Source organism: Xiphophorus couchianus, chromosome 2 (assembly GCF_001444195.1).
Source record: "Xiphophorus couchianus chromosome 2, X_couchianus-1.0, whole genome shotgun sequence".
Lineage (NCBI taxonomy): Eukaryota > Metazoa > Chordata > Actinopteri > Cyprinodontiformes > Poeciliidae > Xiphophorus > Xiphophorus couchianus.
The window spans coordinates 27,729,248-27,754,471 of NC_040229.1; the positions used below are offsets into that span (position 1 = coordinate 27,729,248).

The 25,224-nt window shown below is 40.0% G+C and overlaps 3 protein-coding genes across 8 annotated transcripts in view; 2 read left to right on the forward strand and 1 right to left on the reverse strand.

The window, feature by feature from the left end:
- Nucleotides 1-110: 110 nt before the first annotated feature.
- Nucleotides 111-8,279, forward strand: mpi (mannose phosphate isomerase). Its single transcript, XM_028027256.1, has 8 exons — nucleotides 111-181; nucleotides 1,359-1,486; nucleotides 2,545-2,745; nucleotides 3,072-3,213; nucleotides 3,306-3,485; nucleotides 4,853-5,026; nucleotides 5,613-5,821; nucleotides 6,715-8,279. The coding sequence occupies exons 1-8, from the start codon at nucleotides 166-168 to the stop codon at nucleotides 6,931-6,933; spliced, it is 1,269 nt and encodes a 422-aa protein (XP_027883057.1). The 5' UTR covers nucleotides 111-165; the 3' UTR covers nucleotides 6,934-8,279.
- plex9.2 (PML-like exon 9.2) lies at nucleotides 8,270-24,628 on the reverse strand. 4 transcript variants are annotated; one of them, XM_028027353.1, is made up of 3 exons: nucleotides 13,240-13,274; nucleotides 12,982-13,133; nucleotides 8,270-11,438 (listed from the first exon to the last, which is right to left on the reverse strand). In XM_028027353.1, exons 2-3 carry the CDS (start codon nucleotides 13,013-13,015, stop codon nucleotides 10,807-10,809), a joined length of 666 nt encoding a protein of 221 aa, XP_027883154.1. In that variant the 5' UTR covers nucleotides 13,016-13,133; nucleotides 13,240-13,274; the 3' UTR covers nucleotides 8,270-10,806. The 4 variants fall into 4 exon arrangements, with proteins under 4 accessions (XP_027883154.1, XP_027883155.1, XP_027883147.1 ...); XM_028027354.1 differs by lacking the exons at nucleotides 12,982-13,133; nucleotides 13,240-13,274 and adding an exon at nucleotides 24,406-24,628; XM_028027346.1 differs by having other exon boundaries at nucleotides 12,982-13,405.
- LOC114150585 (transcription factor SOX-6-like) overlaps nucleotides 22,161-25,224 on the forward strand; it is a 145,379-nt gene continuing 142,315 nt past the window's right edge. The window contains exon 1 of one of the 3 annotated variants that reach the window (XM_028027097.1): nucleotides 22,161-22,684. The gene's annotated coding sequence lies outside the window, so the exon portion shown is untranslated. The remainder of the gene's footprint in view (nucleotides 22,685-25,224) is intronic. The other 2 variants (XM_028027109.1, XM_028027087.1) reach the window with 2 other exon arrangements.

Consider the following 25,224-nt stretch of genomic DNA (forward strand, 5'->3'; position numbering starts at 1 on the left):
TAATTATATTAAATGCAGGGAGAATGTACAAGTTGTCATTTTAACAAATAAGAACCAAATAAAGTGTAATAACGCCAAGAAGAAATAAATAAATAAATAAATAAGCCACGGAGGCGGTCATTGAGAGGTGACGTCAGCAACGTGCTGCCTCTCGACGTCGCAGCCATGGAGGAAGTAAGAGGTGAGGTGGATTGTCCTCATTCAAATCAAATCTGCTTCAAATCATCGCTTTTCTATATTTATGTTGAGGTTGCTGTGTCTGTTTTTAAACCACGCAATACTGAAGGCGGGTTGTGTCATTTAACGTGCGTCATTTTGTTAAGTCGGCGTTTTGTGTTTTATCGTAAGGCAGGCAGACATACTCCTGTGTGAAACCGAGTCTGGTAGCACTTAAACAAAAACACAATAATAGATATCGCGGCTCCATATTGTGAACCGGGTGTGTTGGGGACATTTAGCGACGCGACGTAAATCTGAGACATGCTCGCGCCTCTCAAAGACCCCATTTATTACTGCTCGGTGTTTTATCGACTTACGTACCCCCGTTAAATCAGTTCTCTTGATCAGCGGAAGGAGAACATCAGCTTATGGAATCCAGTCGATATTAGAAACGTTGCCTTCTTGTTGCCAATTAATTGTCAAAAAATAATTTTGGTATTTGTTTCTTGTTTTGTTGGTACGATTTAGCTTAAGTGTAACACATGACGTTAGAGAGGTTAAAAACTAAAGAAACGTCGAAAGAGGAGCTGGAAATGATGAAACTTAGTTTTTTTTTAATGCCCACTCCTGTAAAGAATGGTAATGTAGAAATGAAATAATTTTAGGAACCTAAAGTATAAAGAAAGCTCAAAAATATTTGTTTAAATCTATGGTTAAAATGAGTAGAAAACTTGTTAAAAGAAATTTAAAATAAACACCAGAAGCAGTTTGGATTTGCACTAACTGAGGAAAACATGTACAACACTACAAGTATTACTGAACATTGCAGTGATTATACTGATACATATTTCCTTCCTCGTTTGTTTCATCAGTGTTATTACACAAAATAACAGTAGTGCACAGTTACTGTGTGCACTAAAATGCACACAGTAACTGCATTTAATTATATTTTCACTGCTAGATTTAGCACTTCAATCTTTAAAAAAATGTACATCAGACTTGAATATTGAGGGCTATGAAAGTGCACCCAGCATCTCAAATATGTTATTGCCTTGCAGCATTTGTACAAACCAATAACATAATTGAAAAAGCTAACGAAAGTGGGTTCTTTAGCTGCTAGAAGTGTTTGGCCTTTTAGTCTCAGATAGAACCAATAAATATTGGACTTTAGAGTAAAATAGACGATGTTCTCTCCTCAGTGTTCCCCCTGACCTGTGCAGTTCAAATCTATGCATGGGGAAAGATTGGGCTGGACAGTGAGGTGGCCAAACTGGTGGTTGGCGGAGACCCCCTGGCAGTCATAGAGGGGGACAAACCCTATGCAGAGGTAAGAAGGGCTTAATGGAAAAAGGAAATGTTTTTATGTAAACAAAATTTAATTTTTTTTTTTTTTAAAAACCCATATTTTAATTAACTGTCTTGCTGGCAAATACACGGGTTTTCATTTCAATGTGAGGAATATCACTTGCAATTTGGCACTGACACTTAGAAAATGTGTTGTTGTTCCCTGAGTGTGTTGGTAGAACAGCTGCTTTTCCTTGTGCCATTCAGAGGTCTTTATTTAGCTCCCGCTGCTCTGCAGGGTGTGTTGACAAGGTCATTAGTTCATGTGGTGACATTTCCACCTTCTACAGACCACACTGTTCCTGTCCGGGTTAGTTTTCATGTCTACAGAGTTAAAGTTTTATCATGATATTTTGTAGCACTATTGCGATAACGGTAAAAGTGACGATAAGAACTATTTATTGCTTCTTTTTTTTAGGTAACTGTATGGGAGTGAGTGCATGGTACAGCAGTCACAGCCGTAAACACAAATACTGATCTTGAGAAACACATCATGTGAGATACACTTCTTTAGGAGACCACTCGCATAAAGAAGTGTGACATGTGCATTTAATTATATTTTAAAATTTATTGGTATGTTTTAAAAATGTTTTTTTTAATGAAAAAACAGTGGAGCAAATAGAATAGTAAAACTAACACGAAAATATTATTATGATAAGAAATTCATCAGGGTAAGTTACAAACGATAAGATAAATGCCCACCCCTGTGCTGAATTATAATTGACAGTTTGTCTATGTTCCTACCCGAGTCAACTTGCTGGCTATCAATCATTTTAGATCACATCATTTAGCATTTTGAAATTCACTTTAATTTATAGGAGTTTTCTTTCTGGAATTTGCTGCTTACACAAAATAAAAATCACTTTTAAATCTGAAATGCATTCCCAAAGACTGTCTCACCCTCTCTGGGGTGTCCAGAACGTTTCCAGGAGTGGCCATGGCCCCCATGTGCCCACCCCTTAGGGTCACCACTGCAAAACGTATGAATCTCTGTTTTTTAGCATTCCTTTACAACATTATAGTTACTAATGTTCACTCCAGCTGTGGATGGGTGCCCACCCCAAAGGCGATGCTCAGATCAAGGACAACAGGATCGCCCAGACCACCTTGGGCCAGTGGATAGCCCACTACCCCGCCTGCCTGGGCTCCAAGGTGAAAGACGCCTTCCAGGGTCAGCTGCCGTTCCTCTTCAAAGTCCTGTCGGTCAATACGGCTTTGTCCATACAGGCCCACCCCAACAAGGTGAGTGCGCAGGCAGGCACACATCCAGTTTTCAGGCTGACCTCGGTTACATTTAGCATGGATCACTTTATATCAGTCCAGACTGCGGCTTGCTGGAACAGACTTTTGTGTCAGGCCAACTTCTGTATGTAAACAGACCTGATGAAATTCAGACCAGAAGGATTTCAGGAGTTCAGCAAACACACAGCATTTGAGGTGTGATCAGCATTTCATAAGGGATTAAGAAAGGAAGTTTAAAACTGTGTTTTAAAGTCTCTGACCCAATGTAGTTAAATGTATGATTAAATTTCTTACTTTACTACGATTTTTTTTTTTGGTTAACTTAGGAGCTAGCTGCCACCCTACATGCTCAGTTTCCAGAGCACTATCCAGACAACAACCACAAACCAGAAATGGCAATCGCTCTCACGCGCTTCCAGGGGCTTTGTGGCTTCAGACCAGTGGACGAGATCCTGGGCTTCCTTCAAGGTGAGTCCCTAAATAACAAGAACAAAAGAAACTGGACGTAAACGTTCCACTTACGGTGAATCCATAACTCTTTGTGTGTGTTTATCCTTCAGCTGTCCCAGAGTTTCATGCTCTCGTTGGCCGGGATGCAGCAGAAGAGCTACGGAGCAGTGTCGGAGATGAGGTTCGGACCGGACGGGCCTTGAAGAAGTGCTTCACAAAAATGATGAGCTGTGAGAAGAAGGTGTTTGTGGACGAGCTGAACGAGCTGGTTAAAAGAGTCACGCAGGAAGGTGAGGACGCCATCAGCGGAATTCCAAACTAAATGAACCCTTCAAGCTCTTTTAAAATGTTTTAGGATGTGTGGTAGAGTTGGTCCATTGGGGGACCAAAGTTTCAACACTTGTTGCATTTTCAGCTGGTGAGGTTCGCTTTATACACGGCACTGTAAAACAAACCAAACCAATGTTTGGTTCCCCTCCTCACCTGCGGTGGCGCTGCACCAAGAACTACTGGAGGAAACAACATGAAAACCTCTGAAGAGGACACTTAGCCCAATTTCCTTCTTCATAAAATGTAAACAAAAATTGAGTAGTGTCAAATTTTGTCGTTGGTAAAAAAAAAAAAAGTGAGGTATTTCCCCTGCAAGCATTAGCCTGGCGCTCTTGTTTTGGTTGTATTTACCCAGAATCCCGTACATTGTAGTTCACTTCCTGCTATTGGAGCGGTCTCCGGTCTGCTTTGCGTTCACATTTGAATTCAGACTGTGCCAGAGTTCATTTTCACCAAACTAAGACCTAGGTTTGTAGGCTGGCCAGAGTTTGCGTTTTTTGTCCGTATCAGAATTTGATTGTGCATTCACATCTTCCAAATGAATTGGAGGGTACACTACATACTGGGGGGATTTGCATCTAATATGTCAGATTGTTCGCTCTATACATAGTAGCAGCATTTCCATTGTCCATCATCCATCCATTTTCTTTACACTCTTATCCTATTGGGGTCCGGAGGGGTGCTGGTTGCCTATCTCCATAGAGGTGTTTTGGGTACACCCTCGACAGGTCGCCAGTCTGTTGGAGGCATTGTCCATCAAACTGTGCAAATTGGAAGCATAAAAATAAATTTGCTTAATGGAAACGTGTCAAAGTTGAAAAAACTCAAGTTTTTAAATGAAAAGTATTTGAGCTGGAATGTTTTTGGTTGTATAGAAATTAGTGTATTTTGCAAAACTGCAATTGAAACACTTATTTTGGCATCACACGAGTCACATGGTCAGCGACCTGATGCTACTACTGCCAGAAACGACAAAGACGAAGACAGGAAGTAGGAGGACGATGGCGCGGCATAATGTTTTATTGCATCAACAAACTTAACGTGTTTTAATTGTGATTTTAATAATGGAAACAACACAACTGCGAAATTATGTTTCTTTCAACAGCTAGTGTGAATGTTCACCAGGAACCAAGCAAAAATGGATTTATCCAAGCAAAATCATTTCACACAGGTTGATGATGACTCGAGAAAGGCAGACTAACCTGTTTGCACCACTTGGGGTCACCATGTAGTTCTTCACCGTACCCAAATCTCCAGCAAACAGTGTTATTAACTGCATTTAGAAAAAGCAACCCTTATTCTCCTGAACATGGCTGTTTGTCCATAGGTGCAGCAGGGAAGGACACATCAAGCAGCAACGGCGACCTGTTGCTCCGCCTACATTCCCAATACCCAGGAGACATCGGCTGCTTCTCCATATACTTCCTGAACTATGTGGTCCTGGAGCCAGGCCAGGCCATGTTCCTGGGGGCCAATGAGCCTCACGCGTATATCTATGGAGGTCAGAGAGAGCTTTCCGTTTCCATATACTGTATGTGCCGTTTATCAGTGTGTTTTCTTACCTCTTTAACCTTTGCTCATTTCATCATCGGGATTTTATGCGGATCAATAGCCCATAATGGTGAAGTGAAAGGAAAGCGATGGATGGATTTCCAAATGTTGTGCGAATGAAAAACTGAAAAGTGAGGCTGTATTTGTATTGTAACACATCAGTGAAATTCACAAAATTGTTGAAGAAAACGACAAAGAAGACGACAGGAAGTGGGAGGACGATGGCGAGGCATAACGATTTATTGCGTCAACAAACTTAGGTGTTTTAATTGTGATTCTTATATAATGGAAACATTATATAAGAACTTTTCGCCGGGGGTTTGTGACAAGAAGGGGTGGACGACATGAGGCGGAGAACAAAGTGACACGATTCTCATCCGCATCAATGAGTACGGATTTTGTCAGTTCGACTCGATCATGCAGAGCCCATTAGTGTTTGTCCAGTTAAATGCCAGGCTATCTAGGAGTCGATGTTGCATTTGAAGGTCTGCCACTCTGCCAACCTGATCTGTTTTTCTGGTTCTCCGTCCTTCTAGATTGCATCGAGTGCATGGCCTGCTCAGACAACACCGTCAGAGCTGGGCTGACGCGTAAATACATCGACGTAAACACGCTGTGTGAGATGTTGAACTACAAGCCGGCGTCTGCCTCCTCCAAAATCTTCCCGTGTGTCTCGGACCCCGCGGACCCCTGTGTGACCCTGTATGACCCCCCGGTGCCAGACTTCACGGTCATGAAGATACAGGTTGGAAGTTTGTTTTTTTTTCTTTTTAATCCTGTTGTGTTGTGACTCACATAAGAGTGGTGAGTGAGCATATTCTGAGGTGCTGATCTGCTCATAACAGAGCTGATTTTTCACTTAGCATGATAGCATTTTTGCTAACTTTGAAAACATTTAGCCCAGTTAGCTTCCTCCAAGTTATTTTTCTGATCAATTTATTTGGCTGCTTTACTTTCAGTTGAATAAAATTTGATGTCCATATTGAGGTTTTTGTTCTCGTCTGTTAAGAATTATTGAAGTAGTTAGATGTTTATATTCTACTTTTTCATAATTATTCTCTAATTTTGAAGTAGGTGACGACTGTTCATCTTCCTCTTCTCACATTCTTGTTTTAATTTTTTTTTTAAAGAAATAATACACCATATTTCCAACCTTCTGGCATTTAATGATTCTAAAACCACAAACTTCACTGCAATTTATTTGATTGTTAGGAGAAACATAACAGAACAAACTGGTAGCTAATTGCAAGGTGAAAGGGGAGGTTTGCAACATTTATTCAGGTCTTGATACAAATTTGCAATTGGATTTAGATTTGGACTTTGATTACAATGTTCTTTTTCTCTACACAAGGAGTGAAATAATTAATTTGAGCAATAGCAACTGAATAAACCGAAATGGTTTAATAGCTTCACAATTTACATAAAGGTATTTTGTTTTCTCTGCTTTTTATCCAATGTCTGGCTCTTTTTTTTAAGAAACTTATTAGCACTTGGTGTGCATTGGCTTGTGTATGGTGCGAGTTTAATTTGCAAAATGTGAACTTAATACAGGGAGGCTGATGAAACTCCCCTCATTTGTACAGAATCACCCAAACACAGTGACTACCCTCTAATCGGGGCGTCTCTACCGGTCTGTAGGTGCCAGCCTCGGTGAAGGACTACACTGTTGCCTCAGTTGACAGCGCCAGCATCTTGCTGGTCATCGAAGGCGACGCCACTGCGACCTCTGCCGCGGCCTTCTCCGACGTCACCATGACGCGGGGAGGCGTCCTGTTCGTCTCGGCCAACGAGAGCGTGTCTCTGCACGTCATGTCGCAGTCAGGGATGACCCTGTTCCGAGCCTGCAGCCTCCTGTAGCTCCTACCGAGCACCTAATGCCGCCACCGTCTCTTAGGAAGTTCTTCGTTCTGAATTGGGCCTCGGATTTCTGGTGTTCACTACTTGGTAGGTGGTATTAAGAACTTAAAGAGGGTTTTCCTCTGGTCTGGTTTTTCTTACTGAGTCTGTTGCTCCTTTTTTAACCGTAAGCCCCCAGCAGACTGCTCTGAGGATTCTGACGGTGTTTCTTACAAATCCAGGATCATCCTGCAGGGTAATAGTCATCTTTAACTAATAGTGTTGACGCAGCTTATAAATAAAGAAATTGTGCACAACCCAAGTTCTGTATCGGTGCTGGACATTTAATTTGATGAAGCAGGCTCAAACAGAACACTTGTACCGTTTTAAATATTTCTAATAAATTAGCCACTGGAAGGTTTTTAAACGTTTCCAAAACTTCATTCAGTTCCCGTTTATAAAATCTTTTTTTTTCTTGACATTAAAGGCAATCAGGTTACATCTGCTCCTTGATGTGCTCAGATAAAAAAAAAGACTCATTTTAAATATGTTTGAGCATCATTTCCTCCTACAAAGGTTTAATTAACTAAAAATCCTGTAACAGCCAGAAAACAACAGTTTTATCATCAGGTATTGTTGCATTACAAAACGTTTACACCACCTACTGGTCCTGTGAGGTACTACAATCACTGAGCAACTAGTTTTCTTCTCGGGGATCACTGATGATGAGTTTCCAGAAAGTCTCTCCTTTTTATTTTTTTTTTAACCTGATCTATAAACGTTGTAATGACAGTCTAAGATGACGTAGCGCGATAACAACAATGCGATTCCTGTGCATGCTGAATCGAGAGCTGTCGCCCATCTGACTGGCCGGTTTTCTGCCGGTATCCAGGCTGACCCGCCAGTGGAAGTGAAGCCGAACCTGCCGGTTGTGATGCTTTTTACCACTAACATTGCATGCATACGTTTTTGGAAATGTCCTAATATTTGAACAGTGACTGAATATAAAACAAATAGCTACAGGGTTGGACAAGACGTTGGCCCCAAGCTGTCTCCATCCTACAAGGCATGTGTGTTTTGAATTTTCGCGTCTTGTTTGGTTTGACTAAATATGCAGTGTCTGTGCTCGTACAACAAAACGCTGCATGCCTGAGGGGGTTGCCGAGTTTGCCAGTCTTTAAGTAACTCAATACAAGACGAGGTTCCTTTATGTTTTCCATCTCAAAATTCCACACTTTTGGTTTTCCAAGTCAAAATAAGTCCAGTTTTCTATGAGTTTGGGACCCAGAATGTCCTACATTTTACCATCTAGAAGAGTCATTTCTCATTATCCTTGAGATGACAAAATGTAGAGCTATTTTTTTTTTAGAACAATTTCTAACCAATTTTATATTGAAGTATTCATCATCTGACTAGATTACAAAGAGCTTCTTTTTTTGGTGTTACCATAAGCCGCATTTCCATCAAGGCTTGACGTGCCCAGATAGATTTGCTTTAAACCAGAAGGTGGAAACAGGCCTAATTTGCATTTCCTTTTTTGTCGAAATTTAAAAGTTTTTGCATCAGAATTGGATAGAAACATGCCTGTAGTCTAAATTACTTTAAGAATACCCTTGATTTTACATGAATTTCTCGTCAACGAAACCTTGAGCATTTACTCTTGTTCGAACAGAGTAATTAGCTCACCATTTCAAAATTAAAACATATATATATATTTTAATTATTATTCAATAATCTCAGTATTTTGAGCTGATTCGGTGAGAATTTTCCCTTGCTGGTCAATCCATTACGGTTATAATCCCCAGGTGTCATGGCAGCAACACCGAAGGACTTGACGTTGATAAACCACAATTACCCATTTATGTGCAGTATTAATTTAGTCATCTCAAGAATAAGATGAGATCATTCAAAGACAGCCTCAACTTCTATCCATCTTTCACGCAAAGTTCAGTCTGAAAACTGCTTCACTTTGGAGTAAGTTGTTGAGTTTATGGAAGTCGGATCATGTGGGGAAAAATTTGGAAATTCAAATTGCTTGAAGGGAAAACCCAAAACGAGTATTTCAACATGAATGCTGTCATCCTGCCTACCTCCCAATAAAAAAAAAAATCACTTCTCTGAATAAATAAAGCTGCTTCTACATGCAGGTCTTTTGTTAAACACGTCTCTACTTAGCTGCTCTCATGTCTCAGCTCTTTGTTACTGAAATAAGAGAAGGATGGGACTACCTCATGTCAGTGTTTCTCCTATAAACGTTTTACCGTCTTATGTTCTGTAATTCTAACGACATAATCGTTTCATCAACAGTTCTTGTATATTTTTGAAGTTGCCTCTGTTACTGATCTTGTCTGAAGACGCCTCTCTGTTTTGAACACTGTAGATTGAGGGCTGTGCAATGTTTCTGTCGGAGCAGCTGTGTGGGGAAAAAAATGTCTTGGATTCCAGTTAGCCTCTAGTAGTTTTGTTGACCGTTGTATGGGAATGCAGAAACTATGAATGTGAAGTGGTTTAATAAAGTCTTGATATGCTACTGAAAAACCCATTTGGGCTCTATATTTTACTTTTACCTCCACTAATAAAATGTCTTTCATATTTTTGTCACATTAAAACCACAAACATTGAGTGTTGAATATCTGAAGGGGAAGGAAAGCGGTTAATGGTTTTCAAATTTTGTTTTACAAATGCATTCAAAACACTTGAATTTGTTGTAAACAGGACTTCTCGGCAGCTTTCTTGAAACAATGACGTTCTCGCTACTTTTCTCGTATACCGAGACATAAACTCACCGGCTAGGAAACCATAATTCAGATAAACAACCAAACTGCCCGTATTAGGAGTCTGGAGGAGAGGCTAAGGCTAACGAGCTAAGACAAACGACCCGTATAGAGAGAATTCGAAAAAAAAAAAATCCTGTTTATAGTTTCCTGGAAGCCATGTTGGAGGTTCACCTTCAAGTAGAACAAAGAGACTAAACATACAAGCAGAGGAAGGGTAGCCTGGTAAAACCAGCCCCTTGTTATATGCTATTAGCTTCGTACAGAGGGCCTGGATGTTCAGCTATTGAAAAACGACTGCTTGCTGGAAGCGCAGACTCTGTTGAAGTTTTAAATGTTACCCAATCCCAAACACTTGGCCATGATGTATGTTCAAGAGCACAGCTTTGTACTTTCTGAGGTGTACTTATCATTTACACATGCACAAACAGCTGTTAAATACAGAAAATTATGACTAGAAATTATTTTAAGCCATTTTTGGCAAATTGCACTGCGCCAGTTCGATGCTATGAAGCTAACCAAACAAGACGGATGTTGATATTTATTCAATATCTGGAGACATGGCCAATGCAGACTTCACTTCCTGTGGTGCATACATATCAAGTCTCCCATTTTGGCTGGGAAACTACCGTTTTTTACCCCCTTTCCAGCCGTGCTCCCGCATTAGTATTTTCCTGTAAAGATGCCACATCAAGTCATCGTCATCAGAATATTGTCTAATATCGTGCAGCCCTAATATGGATTGAACTCATCACCTTCTAAGATTAAAAAGCTGTGCCTGTTAAAAGGTTTGAATGCATCTGCTGCTCAAAAATCCACGCTACCACTTGAAATTCTCTCCTGTACTTCAGGTTTATTTTATCTCTAGGTTTAAGAAAAACTTCTCGTCACAAATAAAACGTCAGGTAGATAATGCCGATTCTGCACGAGCTGCTGACTGAACGTCAAAGTGTGACCTATTTAGGTGTCAGATTTCAAAGGAAAACAACCGGACGTGAGGGAATCTATTCAACAATTACACTATTCATGAAAACTGTCCCACTTTCAGTTAGCGTTTCAGATCACCTATGTTTTGTCTAAGTTTTATATGTTTGTATGTTGACGTGTATCGGCTTCTCCGTTATGTCGTTTCTTTACTTTCCCCGTTTGTCTGAAATTCTCCAGCAGACGGCGACGTCCTTTTTGTCCTTTTGTTCCATGGTACAGTTGGTCTGCTGTCCATAGTACCCAAAGTGAACATATGCCTGCGGACAACTTCTGTTGTCGGCTGAAGGAAGCCATAGAGAGTCTTTAATGCTCTCACGTCCTCCAAAGCATCATGGGCCTTGTAGTTTATCCCCAGCAGCTCCCTGACAAGGTTCTCCTGGCCAAAGCTCTGCAGGCCACAATCCCTCAGCAGCTCCCGAGTCAGAGGAAGAGTGTCCACGCAACCCGAAACTGAACCCTCAAACTGCGCTCTCAGGTCCAGCTCGTCGAGAGCCCGCGCCAGCAGGGGGCAGTCGAAGTTTCGGATGTTATGGCCGACAACAAGGGGTCGACCAAGCATTCGAAGGAAAGCGATGAAGGAGACCACGACCTCTCTGAGGGTGTTGGTGAAGACGAGGCGACGATCTAGGTAGAGTCTCTGTCCGCGGACCTTGAAGCCCGTGACTCTGGCCGCTCCTCGCTCAATGCGACAGCGGGGGACGACATACAGGTTGAGCGAGTGGCCGCCGCTTACTGCGGCCAGTTGGATGATCTCGCAGTGTTGACCTGGACATTAGAAAGCATGCAGAGGTCAGGGCATGGCATCATTTGCTCTGGATTAGAAAGCTGCGATTCCATTAACCAGAAAACTGCGGCAATTAAAATTATGGAAATACATTTGCTTAATGGAAACATGGCAATATCGAAAAGACTCACGTTTTTTGATAACGTGTAGTCGTTTTTTTTGGCCCATTAAAAACAATAATGTTATATTGAAACGTTTCACATCACACGAGTCACGTGATCAACAATCGGATGTTAGTACTGGCGAAACGACAAAAACAATGGCTGACGGAAGCAGTAGGAGGAGGATGATGTGTTTTGTGTTCTTACTGTGAAACAGTTCATACATAGATCTTCTGTCAAAATCGCAGACTACAATTTCCCCAAAACGGCACATACATAGCTGCTCCCAAGTCTAAGGGGCTTATCGCGCCATCGCCTGAATGAGACACCAATGTCTTCGCTTATGGCTGATAGATGATGAGCGCCAGCACCACGGTTGAATTCTGGATATATTTCATGTAACCATTTCCATCCATTGCTGCCCCAACTTCTTTATTACTTATCGTAACAAGGTTAGGGAACTGAGAAACCCTTCACTGTTGAAGGAAGGAAGTGCTTTGGCCTTCTTGCCCTTTGGCGACCCGTACATTATAAAAATAAATGGATAGATAGGATAAATTAAATTAAATTAGATTAGGTACACCTTTGTTTCCCCCGCCCCCCCCTTACTTCCAACTAATTTGTGCTCATTGCTTTCGTCTTTTTCTTTGCTTTATTTGTCATTTCCTTAGCTTTGCTAGCAACGTTTTGACTTTGGCTTTGGCTTCTTCAGGCTTTTGTGTTTTTCTGTTAAAATTTAGTTTAAGGGTTAAAACAGAAAACGTCAGAAATGTAAGAAGCTATTTGAAAGGAAACTGGGCTTTTTAGGCCTCCAAGACATGTCAGTTAATTCAAGCTACAAGGGAGCTTGTTTTCATGTTTTGTAAAACACTGTATATATATATATATATATATATTTACTAAAAAGCGAAAGTTATTTTTTACACCGCCTTTTTAAAATGTTATTTTACTTGTCTTTATTTGAGCAAAGCTAAATGAAGACGATTCATAAAGTTAAGTTCCCTGCTTACAAGGAACTTAACTTTATGAATTGTCTTCGTTTAGCTAAATAAATAAAGCTGATTCTGACAGCAGTAAAGTTAAAAATCAGACCTTCTGCTTCAATGTTGTTCGGGCAGATTAATTCTTCGTAACACATCCAGGTCCCTCTTGAAAATGAGCTCTAGATTTCAACGGGGTTTACCTGGTTAAATAAAGGAAATAAATAATAATAATAAAAAAAACATCCTAAAGGATTTACCCTGCAGGCGACTGAAAGAGTCACACAACTTCACAGCTAGTTTTCCTACTTCATAAACCTATTAGGTGCCAATTATCCCGGAGAAGTGTCACTTTTTACAGACATTTTCTCGTCTTTTTGGTCATTTTTAAACGATTAAAGAAGAACCAGGAAGTCTGAGCTTAGTATCTCAGGAAGACTTACTTTGTGTGACGCTACCGCTACGGGTTGTGTGCATACAACTTGATCTTTACCATTTAATCCATTATTACAATAAGTTATCGTACCCAGGCCTGTAGTCTCCAGGTCGAAGAAAACTAGCGGATGTTGCTTGAAGTTTTCCTCTTCGTCTGTTTCTGGTTGCATCACGCGGAGACCAAAGTAAAGACATTCATTACTAAATATAAACCTGACCGCTGCTCCGACATTTAGCTGCTGAAAAGGGTTGAATTAAAGCCTTACTGTAGTCGGGAAACGCAGTTCTAACAGCGACAGGCTACATTCCCCGTCCGTGTTTTTTTTTTTTTTTTGTTTTTCTTTTAAATTTCGCACCCGGAAACGGAAAGGTTTTCAAAATAAAGCCCTTGTTATTAAACTTCCGGCAGATTACAAATAAAAATCTTTTTTACGTTTGTCTTAGAGTATTGCTGTAGTAAAATACTTTGTATTTTTTTTGTACTACAAAGTAGTAAAATATGAATGAAAATAACAATGATAAAAAAAAGTTTAAACATCTTCAGCCTACATCAATGTGACATATCCTGGATAATTTAAGTGAAAATAAGTTAATAAGACTTCTTCAATAACCCATACGCAATTTAACACAATTTAATTTGCTTTCAGGCAAAAATATCAATGATAAAAAAAGAATTTCAGAACATTTCATCCTGTGCAGTATAAATGAACATAAGAAACCTTTCTGTTTACATATTTGTACACCATTAGATGCATGATTTGTCACCTTTTAGGTAAAATATGAATAGACTAAAAAAAATCTGTTCAAAACTTGCATCTTGTGTAAGATAAATATAAATAAATAAATAAACCTAGTACCGTTCACATACAGATGTACACCTTTAAACTCATTCTTTGTTGATTCAGTTTTAATGACTTCATTGAAAGAAAGAAAAAACTGTCGTGAATTTATTATGCTGCTTTTGACCTACCTGATTTTCCTGTTATCAGAAAGAATAATTAGAATGATAACATCAGCATATTTGCAAAAGTGGGCAGAGTACCTAAAAATTAGACTCAAGAGTAGCAATACTTCAACCTATTTGTATTCAAGTAAAAGAAAAAAGAAATTCTGGAAGGAAGAGTAAAAGTGTGTTTAGTAAAAAATATATTAACTGAGCAACATCTTATTTAATACTTTAAAATGATGTCATCACACAGACCAAAAATAACCAGACCAGAAGTTAAAAACACATACAAACAGATAACTACACATTATGAAAAAACAAAAATACTTCCCAAATATTTTTGTTTTGAATATAAAACTGATCAAACTACAAACCCAATTCCAATGAAGTTGGGCGATTGCACAAAACAAGCGAAAACAGAATACAAAGATCCGCAAACACTTTTCAACCTCTATTCAATTCAACACTACAAAGACAAGATATTTAATAGTCGAATGGTCATATTTTGCACTTCATAATAGTGATATATGATACCATTGATTTTCTTTCCGATCCAATACTTAGTAAAATTAAAGCTGGTATTGGCAATGCCGATATTTTGTGCAAACAATTTGTCTGCAGTAGCAAAAAGTGGGTATGCGCTGTATGCAACACATAACGGCGCTGCTCTAGAGGGAGCACAAAGACTTTGTGGGGAATTTTTTTCTAGTTGGTACTTTCTGTACTTAACAGCTGTTTGTGGATGTATGAAATGATCAATAACAGAGGAACGGCACTGATTAGACGCCCCTCCGCTACTTCACGCTCCCTCAGCTGAGTGAAGCTGACACCCACCCACGTCAAAAAGTTCAGCAAATAGTCTGAGTGGTTAGTGCTCCGTTTGTGCAGCTTTGGTTTCGGAAATATTAAAAATTATTTTTTAGGTCATCCAGAGTTCACCATCCCCCCATGTTGCCCCCAAAAAACCAAACTGGGCTACGTTAGTGCAGGTTTGTGCCGTTAAAATGGTCGTTTGTGCAGCTTTGGTTTTCGAGATATTAAAAATTATTTTTTAGGTTATCCAGAGTGTGGGCTACTGCTCATTATGAGATATTACATTATTTTCTTTCATACGCCAACTGACTTCACCTAAATTGATGACTGTGACCTGCTCTGGACATAACCACAAAGCAAGCAGTTATTAATTTCGTATGTTATTGTGTAAGTTAAATTCTGCAGATTTTCAGCTGTTGTACAATGTGTACCTTCTTTTGTTTTGAACTTCAATAAAGATTTAGAACAAGAAGAAATTTGTCTCAGTGTTTTGCACCAAACAGTTTTTACTATTAACAAGTTTTTATTATTAAAAACACGACAAACTAATGATGGTAGAGGGCCTCACTGGGTTAACTCGGGGAATCTCATCTGTCTGTGTATCAATCAACTCCAAACCTTTTCTTTGTTCTGTCACAATTATCGATTTATTCCATTTTGATGATCAGGCTCCAAACTTTGCAAGGACTGACCGCCCCGCTCACCCGCTTCCTAATACACACAAAGCCAGTATCCTTCCCATTCATACCTGGTGACGTCACTCCCACGTCGACACACTTAAGTGTCAAAGCCTCGTGCTCCTGTCATATCAATAATTACTTATTTCATTCATATGGCTCTTAAAGAGACTCAGTGAAAACTTGTTTATTATTATTAACTGTTTGGTGCAAAACACTGATTGAAAATCGATTTATTACTGCATGTTTATGTCTGTTAAGGCGAAGATGGAGCGGCACTGAAAGCCCTTTAAACCACTCAGACTACGAACACAACAGAGACACAATCAAAACTGTCAGATGATTTATTACCCGCGATAATAACTCAGAAATAATCCAAATTAGGATGTATTTTTATTTCTTTCCTACTTATGGAAGGTTTCTGTTTATATCGTAGGTTTGTGGTGCCTTTCTATCCTAAAGAAAGATATAAAACTTCAGATATTTCACAAAAAGATTCTAACATTCATGGAAAAACCTCACATAACCTTATATTAAAGCAGAAGGTACGGCGCCCACCGTAAGAAAGGCTTACAGTATTCAATTATGCTGCATAACTGACCAGTACAGTATTGCGAGGGAACGCAAAAGAAAAAAACAATCCACATGTCCCCTAGGGGGCTCCGTACCGTAAGAACGCGCTGAAGCGCGTTTAAAACACTAGGACTACCAGGATTTTGAGAAATTCCTATCTCTACCAAGAGGGGCCAAATTGGGTATCTTCCTAGAGCTACCGAGAGAGGGCCAAACTGGGTTATTAGCATCCAAATGTGGCCAAACTGATGACTCTGAATGGTCTAATTAGCATCCATGTAGATGAGCAGGGGGGAGGAGAGCCAAACTCACTACATCAACTTTCACGCTCAATACACAGCAGTTAAAGTCACCTTCTCCCCACTCCCCAATTCAACATTTAGGCGTATGCTCACATTTTATACATATAAAAATGACTGCAAACAGACGTGCAATTGCACTGTTTCTCTTAATTTTAAAACATTTCAGTGGATAATTATGTAAATGGAATAGAAGATAATTTATTTTTAAGATTTTTTACTCAATTTTTACCATTTGCATGTGAAAAAGGCAGAATTTTGTGTTTCATAGACTCGAGTGTGCTCACCAAAGTGTTTAATGTAAACATTTTCATCAAATCCAAGGTTCTTTATTGCATTTACATTTTTATCAACCCTGACGGAATTGAGTTACAGAGACCAATACCTTTACCCAAGCAATTCAGAAATGTTCTTCTGACATTTTTACTGTACCAGCTTACATCTTATTCAGGCCCAAAAACTGGATACAGTTATCTGTCGATGATAGGCAGAATGTATCTTAGGGAGAATTTAAAGTTCAACACAGGGCTAACACAGAAACACACCAAGATGGCTACTTAGATGTACTAAAACAAGGTATTTTGAATATTATTAATATTTATGCTTTAGCACTGCTAGAGGAAGTCCAAACACTAGGGCACGAGAGAACGCAAACTCTACAGAATAAATCCAAGGCTACGATTCAAACTGGAGATCTTTTTTCCAAGGAGACATTGGTAATTACCACACCGCTGTGCTGCTTCTGTGTAACTTTGTATTTACTGATATTGTACATGAAAAATGTTTGAAATGTATCTTTGTTCAATGCATTTGTGATTTTTTTTTCACAAGTGAATTGGATAAAATACACAGCAATCTTCAGCATAAGATAGCTCATCTTCTCCACAAGTTGAAAAAAATTGCATTTCCTTTCCCACTTATAACACATTGGCATGTGATGTACAAGATATTGAGAGTGGATTTGCACACATCTGCCACAGGTTCCCAAAGTTTCAGGAGAATTGGGGTAAATTCACACCAGCCCTCTTTAGCCCACGTTAATACTCTTTTTCATTTGCCTAGAAAATTTGGTTGATTTAGGGAGGTGTGAATGTGTACTCAAACTCTAATGCGGACCAAAGAAGTGAACTCTGGTCCTCCTAAAAGCCTAGGTCTCGGTTCAGCTGAAGTGAACTGTAGTGCGGTTTGAATGTATACGTGAATGCCAAGTGGTCCTGAGACCGCTCCAAAAGCAGGAAACGCACTACAGCAGAGGGTACTTGTGTGAAAAACAACATTCTCCATAGTTTGATGCCTCATCCCCAACTCATGCTGAGCAGATTTTGTTGAACAGTGTTTGTTTTTTCACATTTACCCAAAGACAAAATAAACATCCAACAACAGCTAAAATCTGAGGCCACCCCACTTTTGCTTACATTTTTAAGAATCAAGTTGTGCTTAGTGTCTTGTTCAGATTTTGTTCTGTCATTTCCTTCAGTGATTCTTAGTGCAGCATTTTCACAGGCAAGAGGATAAACAAGTTGCTAATGGGGTTTCATTTGTTTAACACAATGCAGTGTGAAAGCATATCTTATCAACTTAAAATGTAACAGATGTTACAATTTTGAATGTAATGATTATCATGACATGTAAACAAAAACAGAGTCACGTCAGATTTTAGCAGTTGTAAATAATAAATAATAATAATAAACCCTAAATAATTAATATAGGCTAGTGGACAGACATTTCTGCCTACAGTACACATTTAAAATCAATTAAATGGTGCAGTTGTTGTTGCTTGTTAGGTTAACAACTGACCTAACAAAACGTATGCAGTAGATCATGAACAGTTTATTAGCTGATAATTTAACCACTAAGAAAAGACATTTAATTTTGTTGTAAAGTTTGCACAAAAAAAAGCCGTAAACAAAGGATGCAAAATATACAAAGTTTTAGAGCGCATCTGCTATTAAACTGGTTAACATGTTGTTTAAAAAAGAAAATTGAGAGTCAAGACAAGATACTAGAGGGACAAAACTTAGAAAACAACATCAGGATTTGTTGTAAGAATTACCATGCAAAGAGAAACTATGCATGGGACTTGAAATATACTGCATTTGGGTTGAAGCAGCCGATACCACAGAAAGGATTGCACAGAAAAAGCATTAGCAATTAGCATCCCTGTAGATGAGCAGGGGGGGAGGAGAGCCAAACTCACTACATCAACTTTCACGCTGATTGTCCTTGGAACAGGATAGTAATGGCCTTATTTACATAACAAAGGCGCCTCTTCACACCCTCTCTTGGAGGGCCAAACTGGCCCCTCTTTGGTAGCTCTAGGGACAGGGCCAAACTGGCCCCTCTCTGGTACCTGGACGAAGATTCCCATTTTGGGAATCTTTGGTAGTTCTATTAAAAAAAAATTTTTTTTTTATTTGAATGGGAGTAGTGGACTCGTCAACAACGAGCTACAGATGGTACGGCAGAAAAAAACCCTCTGAGGAACAAAACAGAAAACGGAAGAGGGGGAGGGCTAAAGAAAAGCTTTTCAAAGCGGTTGAAAGACAGCAGGTAAGTAATGTCAGTGTATCAACAGGAGGGTTGTAAATATTCAAGTTAGCTTAAACTAGCCTAAAATGACAGGAGACTGTAGTTGTATTGAACCGATACAGGACACGATTTGTTCCTTTTTTTCTATAAACATCTGAGAGACACGCTTATCACACACATCTCAATAATACGTGTAAATAAAATTGACCAAAATAAAACAGGAAATATTAAGGTCAGCTAAGTTGCTTTGGCGGGATCTACAAAGGACCCCCTCTCCCCCACCCCTCCCGTTACGGTTGCCTAGAGACGGACACGGCGCAGCCGCGGTGAGCTGCTATCAGCCCGCGTCTTTTTAAAATTTCCACCCGATACTTAACCGTCCTTAGAAGCAAAACCTCTGGCAAAAATACAGATTTGAGTGGGAAGACACACATCCCAGACCCAGGCTGAACAATTTCAGAGAAGTTGAATACGGGCAGAGGCGAATCTAGAGAGCCTTTCCACCCCAGCTGGCGACTATGAATTCAAAAAATAGTTATAGCAAATCGGACATTAAGAGTATGAATCTCTTCTTTTCCTGCAAAATTGAATGCGACACAACGTAACCTGACACTTACTCCTAAATAGTGGCAAGGGCGAGAGAAGCTGCTGCCTTGACATATATCAAGGCATCAGCATTGATATATATGAATATTACCGGATTGGACATTACGCGAATTATCGTGCGCCATTGCTGTCTCCATACAGTCAGGAATGTTGGTGGTCAGGAAAATACCACAATCACGCAAAGAATCTGAACAAAAGGATGCAATGTTTTGGTGTTAATTCAACACTATGACATATGCCATAGATAACAAGGTTCAAGGGTTTCACATTTAACAGGAGTGTTTTTAATTTGTCTTAGATTGAAGTGATTTCATAAGCATAATTTTGTATTTTTGTTTTTACAGTTTTATCACTGCTTCCTGCTGTCCTTTAGAGCTTGATTTTCTTTATTTTTGTTAGTCCACCCAGGGTTTGAATTGTTTGTCTTCCACTACTGTATGTGAGGGCAGGTTAACAATTTTCCATTTATTTTGTGTTTATTTTGTCCTCCGTCTCGTCTTTGGGTCACTTTTCTGAATACACACCTTCCATATGGCTGTTAATCTTAAATATCTGAGACTTGATCCTGTTTGGAGTGTGATCTTTTGTTTGGATTGCATGTAAATCATTCTGCAGTGAATCAAGTGCATTATAAATTTGCAGTGAACAATTGTAGTGTTTTATGCGGGTTTGTCCGCCTGAAGTGGTGTTTGAATTCTGGTCGAATGTTATCAGATTGACAACGAATGGATGAAATTAACGGGAAATCCCCATATTTACGTAACAACATATATTGTGAACTTTATTCTGGTTGCTGTTTATTACCCTTCGGCTTGACAGAGTCGTAACATTTGGTGTTTGGCGAACAAGTGACCTTTTTTTTTCTTTTTAATTTATTATTGTATGGTTTAAGTTGTAAAGGACAGCAAAGGCAGCAGGGTCGAGAGTTTCCGCTGGTGACAAGAGGCATAAATATGGACGTATCCAGTGACGCTGGAGCCAGGGATGAGCTCGATAAGCAGGCCATGTCGCAGCGAATAAAAGATCTGGAACGGCAGCTGGCGGCTTTTGACAGCAGCGGGCTCGGACTCGGAAAGACCCTCAACGTCTTCAGGAGCTACAGAAACTGTAAGTGCAGCAGGACAAGAAACTGCCACTATTTTCAGGGAAACTGGACAGTGCAGAGTCGCTAACTTTCTACGAATGGATTGAATTGATGAGAGAGTAATCCAGATCAGAAGGGTGTTGAAATGAAGTGTACAACAATAGCCTAAAATTTGACCCACTGTTCAGTTTTTATTTCATTTATTTATTTACTTTTAAAGAAATCTTAAGTTACTAGAATTAACTTTTATGTCTTTTTTTTGTTGTTTAGTTTCCCCACATGTGACTACAGAGATTACCTGGTTGACACTGCAAAACTCAATCAGGACTTTAAAAATTTGACAGAATGATCTGGATATGGTTTTATAGATCATTCAGTAATGCAGGCTTTTCACTCACTACACCTGTATTGTTTTGTCTTAACTGTTATGCACATTACTTAACATGGTTGAACATGACAAAATGATCAGATTCATGGATTAGTGATGTCTCTTGAGCTTCATTTGACTTGTTTTTATGTCTTAATAGGACAAACAAAGCACAGGCAGAACATTTTTCCCCTATCTGCATAGGCTAAGCTGTTATTTTATAATAGCGGCAAGACTAATGCTAACGTCAAACGTGCTAGCAAGTTTAGCTTCTTAACTTTGAAGTAGCAAACGGTTTACACACCACCTTGTTGGAATCTTAAATCGTTCCTTGTTTTCTTTTACTATTTCAGGTATTTTTTATGCTTTAATCATAGACAAGTTATTGGTTTTAGTTACTTTTTAACATGGCGTGACGAATCATGTAAGCTAAATGAGCTCAGTACTTGGAATTTCACAAATTCACTTCGGCACGTTTATTTGTCAAGCTTAATAAGTACATTTCTGCCGCGGTATGCTGATTAAAATCATTCCAAAATAGCCTGTAAAAGCAACTGTTGGAAGATGTGGCGTTTCATCACTGCACGACTAAAACCTGGCGAAAGGTGGCGCCAGAGTAAATCTAATAGCTAAGGAGCAGCTGACGCTCGTGCCGCTGACAGGACGCTCAAACTTCATTTCAGCAGCGCGAGCAGTTAATTGTTTCGACGCTTTTTCTTCTTTTTTTTGACAGACTGAAAAACAGTAAGTGTCCACACATAATCGGGATGATGAGTTTTTATTACTTATAATTACTTTTTTTTTTTTTGTAGACTACACTGAATCCCCATTTGGATTTTTAAAACGGTTCTGTTCTTATTATAAGTGATCAGCGATGAGCCAGTTTACCACATCAATTATTTCACAGGCGGAACATAATGGCGTGATTTCTTTCTTCTTTTTTTTTTTTTTTTTTTTACATTTTTTAAATCTTTTTTTTAATTCTTGACAAAAATAATAATAAAAATATTATTTTGTGAGCTTTAAGACAAAATGATGGACACAGGTAGGGCTTGTTACACGCAGCCACACGCTGAATCTCTAAAAGACGAAGAAGAAATGTAAAGAAACAATAAATAGAGCGGTCGAAGTGGGAGAAAACCACCGACTCCCACTGTTGTCTGCAGTTGCAGGTAAATTTCTTGGAAGACCGTGAAACTAACGGGCAGGTCTGGATGAAGAGAGAGAGAGAGAGAGAGAGAGAGAGAGGGTGTGAGAAAGGAAGTGGGAGGGGGAGGAGGGGTTAGCCTACGGCTGCCTCTTTACCCAACATTGCCCTGCACTCTCACTGAAGCCTCCACATAGTGCCGGACGGGAAATAACCCTATAAATACTCTTCTTTATTTTTTTTAAATTATTTTTTAAAATTACTACTATTATTATTATTATTATTATTGTAGTCACTGTGTAAATTAAAAACCTGGCAGCTCCCGGGGCGGAGCGTCACTCCTGACAGCGCCGCAGAAACTCTCCTTGACACCGCACTCTTCTTCTTCTCTTCTTCTCCTCCTCGGCGCAGCGCAACCAGAGGGAGTTTACACCAAAAGTCCAGAGATGGTGACTTTACGCCCGGGATCAGAAGACAGCCCGAACTGAACTCCCCAGCCACTTTGCTTCTTCTCCTGCCCGCCGGCTCCTCCTCATCATCATCATCATCATCATCATCATCATCTTCAACCCACGCCGACGAGTCCTCCGAAGTTTTGTTTTTGTTTCTGCTCTCTCTCTTTCGCGAGAGGGTGCGCGGCGCACGTGGAAGAAGAAGAAGTGAGTCCCAGGTAAGAGAGGCGTCCAGTCTGGTCCCGGTCCGGTCCCGGTCCCGTTGGCTGCTCGGCTTTTTGTTTTTTAGAAAAGACAAGAAAAAGAAACAGCGACAACAGCTGCAAATTCGGGCTGCATCGCGCCGCTTAAAATCCCAACAATACCCTGCACAAAAATAAGAGCAAAAGAAAAAAACAAAATGTGGGGAGAAAAAAGGAAAAAAAAAAAAAAAGCGACTCAAAAGTTTCACTTTAGGCACGAGACCGCAGTTTTTATCAGCTTTCTTCAACTCTCAAAACTTTTCGTCGTAAAAGAAAACGTCTCACGATTAAGTTTAAAACGCGTTCTCCTTTTTTTAAATTTTATTATTATTATTATTATTTTAATAATAACACTAGTAATAAAAACAGCAGGGTGTTCATTTGCGTGACTTTTCATTCCAGTCCGCGAACTCTTAAACAGAAACAATCGCATAATAAAAGCAGGATCCAAACCGCACAGATAGGAGCAGAAACTCACCGAACAGCAGCCCGAATTAAAGGTTGGCAGCTGGGGAGTTCATTTTCAAGCTCAGCTGCGACTACAAACACCAACAAACGCTTTAGTTTTTTTTAAAAAATTTTATTGTATTTATTTTTTTTTGCTTATTATTTATTAGAAGCAGAAATAAATGAGCTGCAGTGCTGTCTAAATTCCATCACAACATTTGTTGCAGGAGGACAAAACGATTTCATCTGCTGCGACTTATTGTCATCATCATTATTATGATGATTATTATTATTACTATAAAAATAACTAAAGATCAGATTTGCGTTCATTTAGGCATTTCGGACTACTTCTTTTGGCACAAGCTCAGACTGATTCTAGTGACTTTGGACACAAAACGCTCAAGAAAAATCTCCTTAAGGATACATTAAAAATCAAATGTCACCCCCCCCATATAACAGCAGCTTATTTGAAAATCTTAGAAACTAATTCAATAAAAAGAATATATATATATATATATATATATATATATATATATATATATATATAGTTTGTTTGGGGGAAAAACACACAAAAAGAACGGTTTATGAAGACATATAAAATGTAAGCTAGAGTGTGTGTTTGTATTTATTTATTGCAGTATGTCATGTATTCGTATTCTTATCCTTGCTTTATGAAAACTTTCTAAATCGTCTGGAATACACAGAGAGAAACGAAGGCTTTCCATCTTGCGGTAGGTCACGCAGGTTTGACCACGCGCGTTTTTTATCGTCTCTCAGTTAAAATTTTTTTACCGGTTTTAACTCTTGAGGTGATCAGAAAGAAAAGCAAAAAAAAAACAAAAAAACCCCACAATGGGTGTTCACGGCTGAAATCCGACAGTTTGAACTTGAGCTTCTAATCCCATGATCGTCCGGCTTTCAGCCCGGCTCCCGTGAGGAGGACAAAGAGGAGGAGGAGGAGGAAGAGGCTTTGGTCCCTGGAGTTCACTGTAAGGATGATGGGACAGGACGGTGTGGGGGGGCCAGGGGGGTATGGGAGGACAAGGCGCACGGCGTGGCGGTGGAAAATGCGCGATAAAGGCACTTGGAGGGTGTTCCCCGTGTTCGGAGGCGCTACACCTCCGAGATAAGCCTCTGGCCGCCCGCAGATAAGAAGCTTTCAGAGTAACAGAGCGAAAGAGAGAGAAGGAGAAAGAGAGAGGGAGCTCACGCATGAAAGACAACAATGAGTTTTTAGAAAAACAAAAAACCCAAAACGCAGGTCCGGACAGCCATGTCACTGACTCCTCATCCCGGCAGTTTTAATCACTTGTGGAAGTTGGGTGAGAATGCTCCATTTCCCAGGATTTACCTGCTGAATGCTTCCAGCTCATCCTTTCTTTTCTTTTCATTTCGTGCGCATCAAACCGCCCTCTACCCCCCCTTTTTTTTTCTCTTCTTCTTCTATTCAGACTTGTAATTGCCCACCCCCCACCTCCTCCTCCTCCCTACTGCTGCCCTGTTCAGGCCTGCCCCCCTCGCTGTCGCAGTAAATCACCATTCCCAACAAGTTGTTTAATTGTTTGGACTCTGGTAGAACAATTTATAGATACCCACCCTCCTGCTCCGTCCCACTGAGTCCACCCTCCACCCCCCCTGCACCCTCCAGCATGCACACCTCTGTTGTAAGTGAGAGTGTCTGTGAAAAACAATCTGACCCACTCTCCTATGGCATTTTGTTTGCAGCAGGTGCTGCAGGCTGAACTTCCCTCATAAGGTAAAGTGGCATTAGAGCGTCCAAATGGCAGACTTATATATAGGCTGCCGATTCAGCACATTGTTCCGAGGGGGGAGACCTGCTGTCCCCCCCACCTCCCCCATCTGCCCCTTTACTGCCTCCACCGCCACTCTTCTTCCTCCTCTGTGGGAACCAACAAGTGATCAGGCCTGTGTGGTCCATTGAAAGGCTGTTGAACATACATCAGGGGCCTCCGGCCAGGGGGTCCCCTGCAGCTCCTCCAGAGCGCCTTTGCAGGAATTCAACACGAAACGATCCAGAACTGAGTCATGACCTGAGACTGACTTTAGAA

Excerpts from the sequence above, each read along its gene's own strand:
- mpi (XM_028027256.1), top strand. Across the intron at positions 3,486-4,852 it reads TAAAAGAGTCACGCAGGAAG|GTGCAGCAGGGAAGGACACA; the intron begins GTGAGGACGCCA and ends GTTTGTCCATAG. Across the intron at positions 5,822-6,714 it reads TCACGGTCATGAAGATACAG|GTGCCAGCCTCGGTGAAGGA; the intron begins GTTGGAAGTTTG and ends ACCGGTCTGTAG.
- plex9.2 (XM_028027337.1), bottom strand. The coding sequence starts at position 13,143 with ATGCAACCAGAAACAGACGAAGAGGAAAACTTCAAGCAACATCCGCTA. Across the intron at positions 11,439-13,064 it reads CCTGGAGACTACAGGCCTGG|GTCAACACTGCGAGATCATC; the intron begins GTACGATAACTT and ends TCTAATGTCCAG.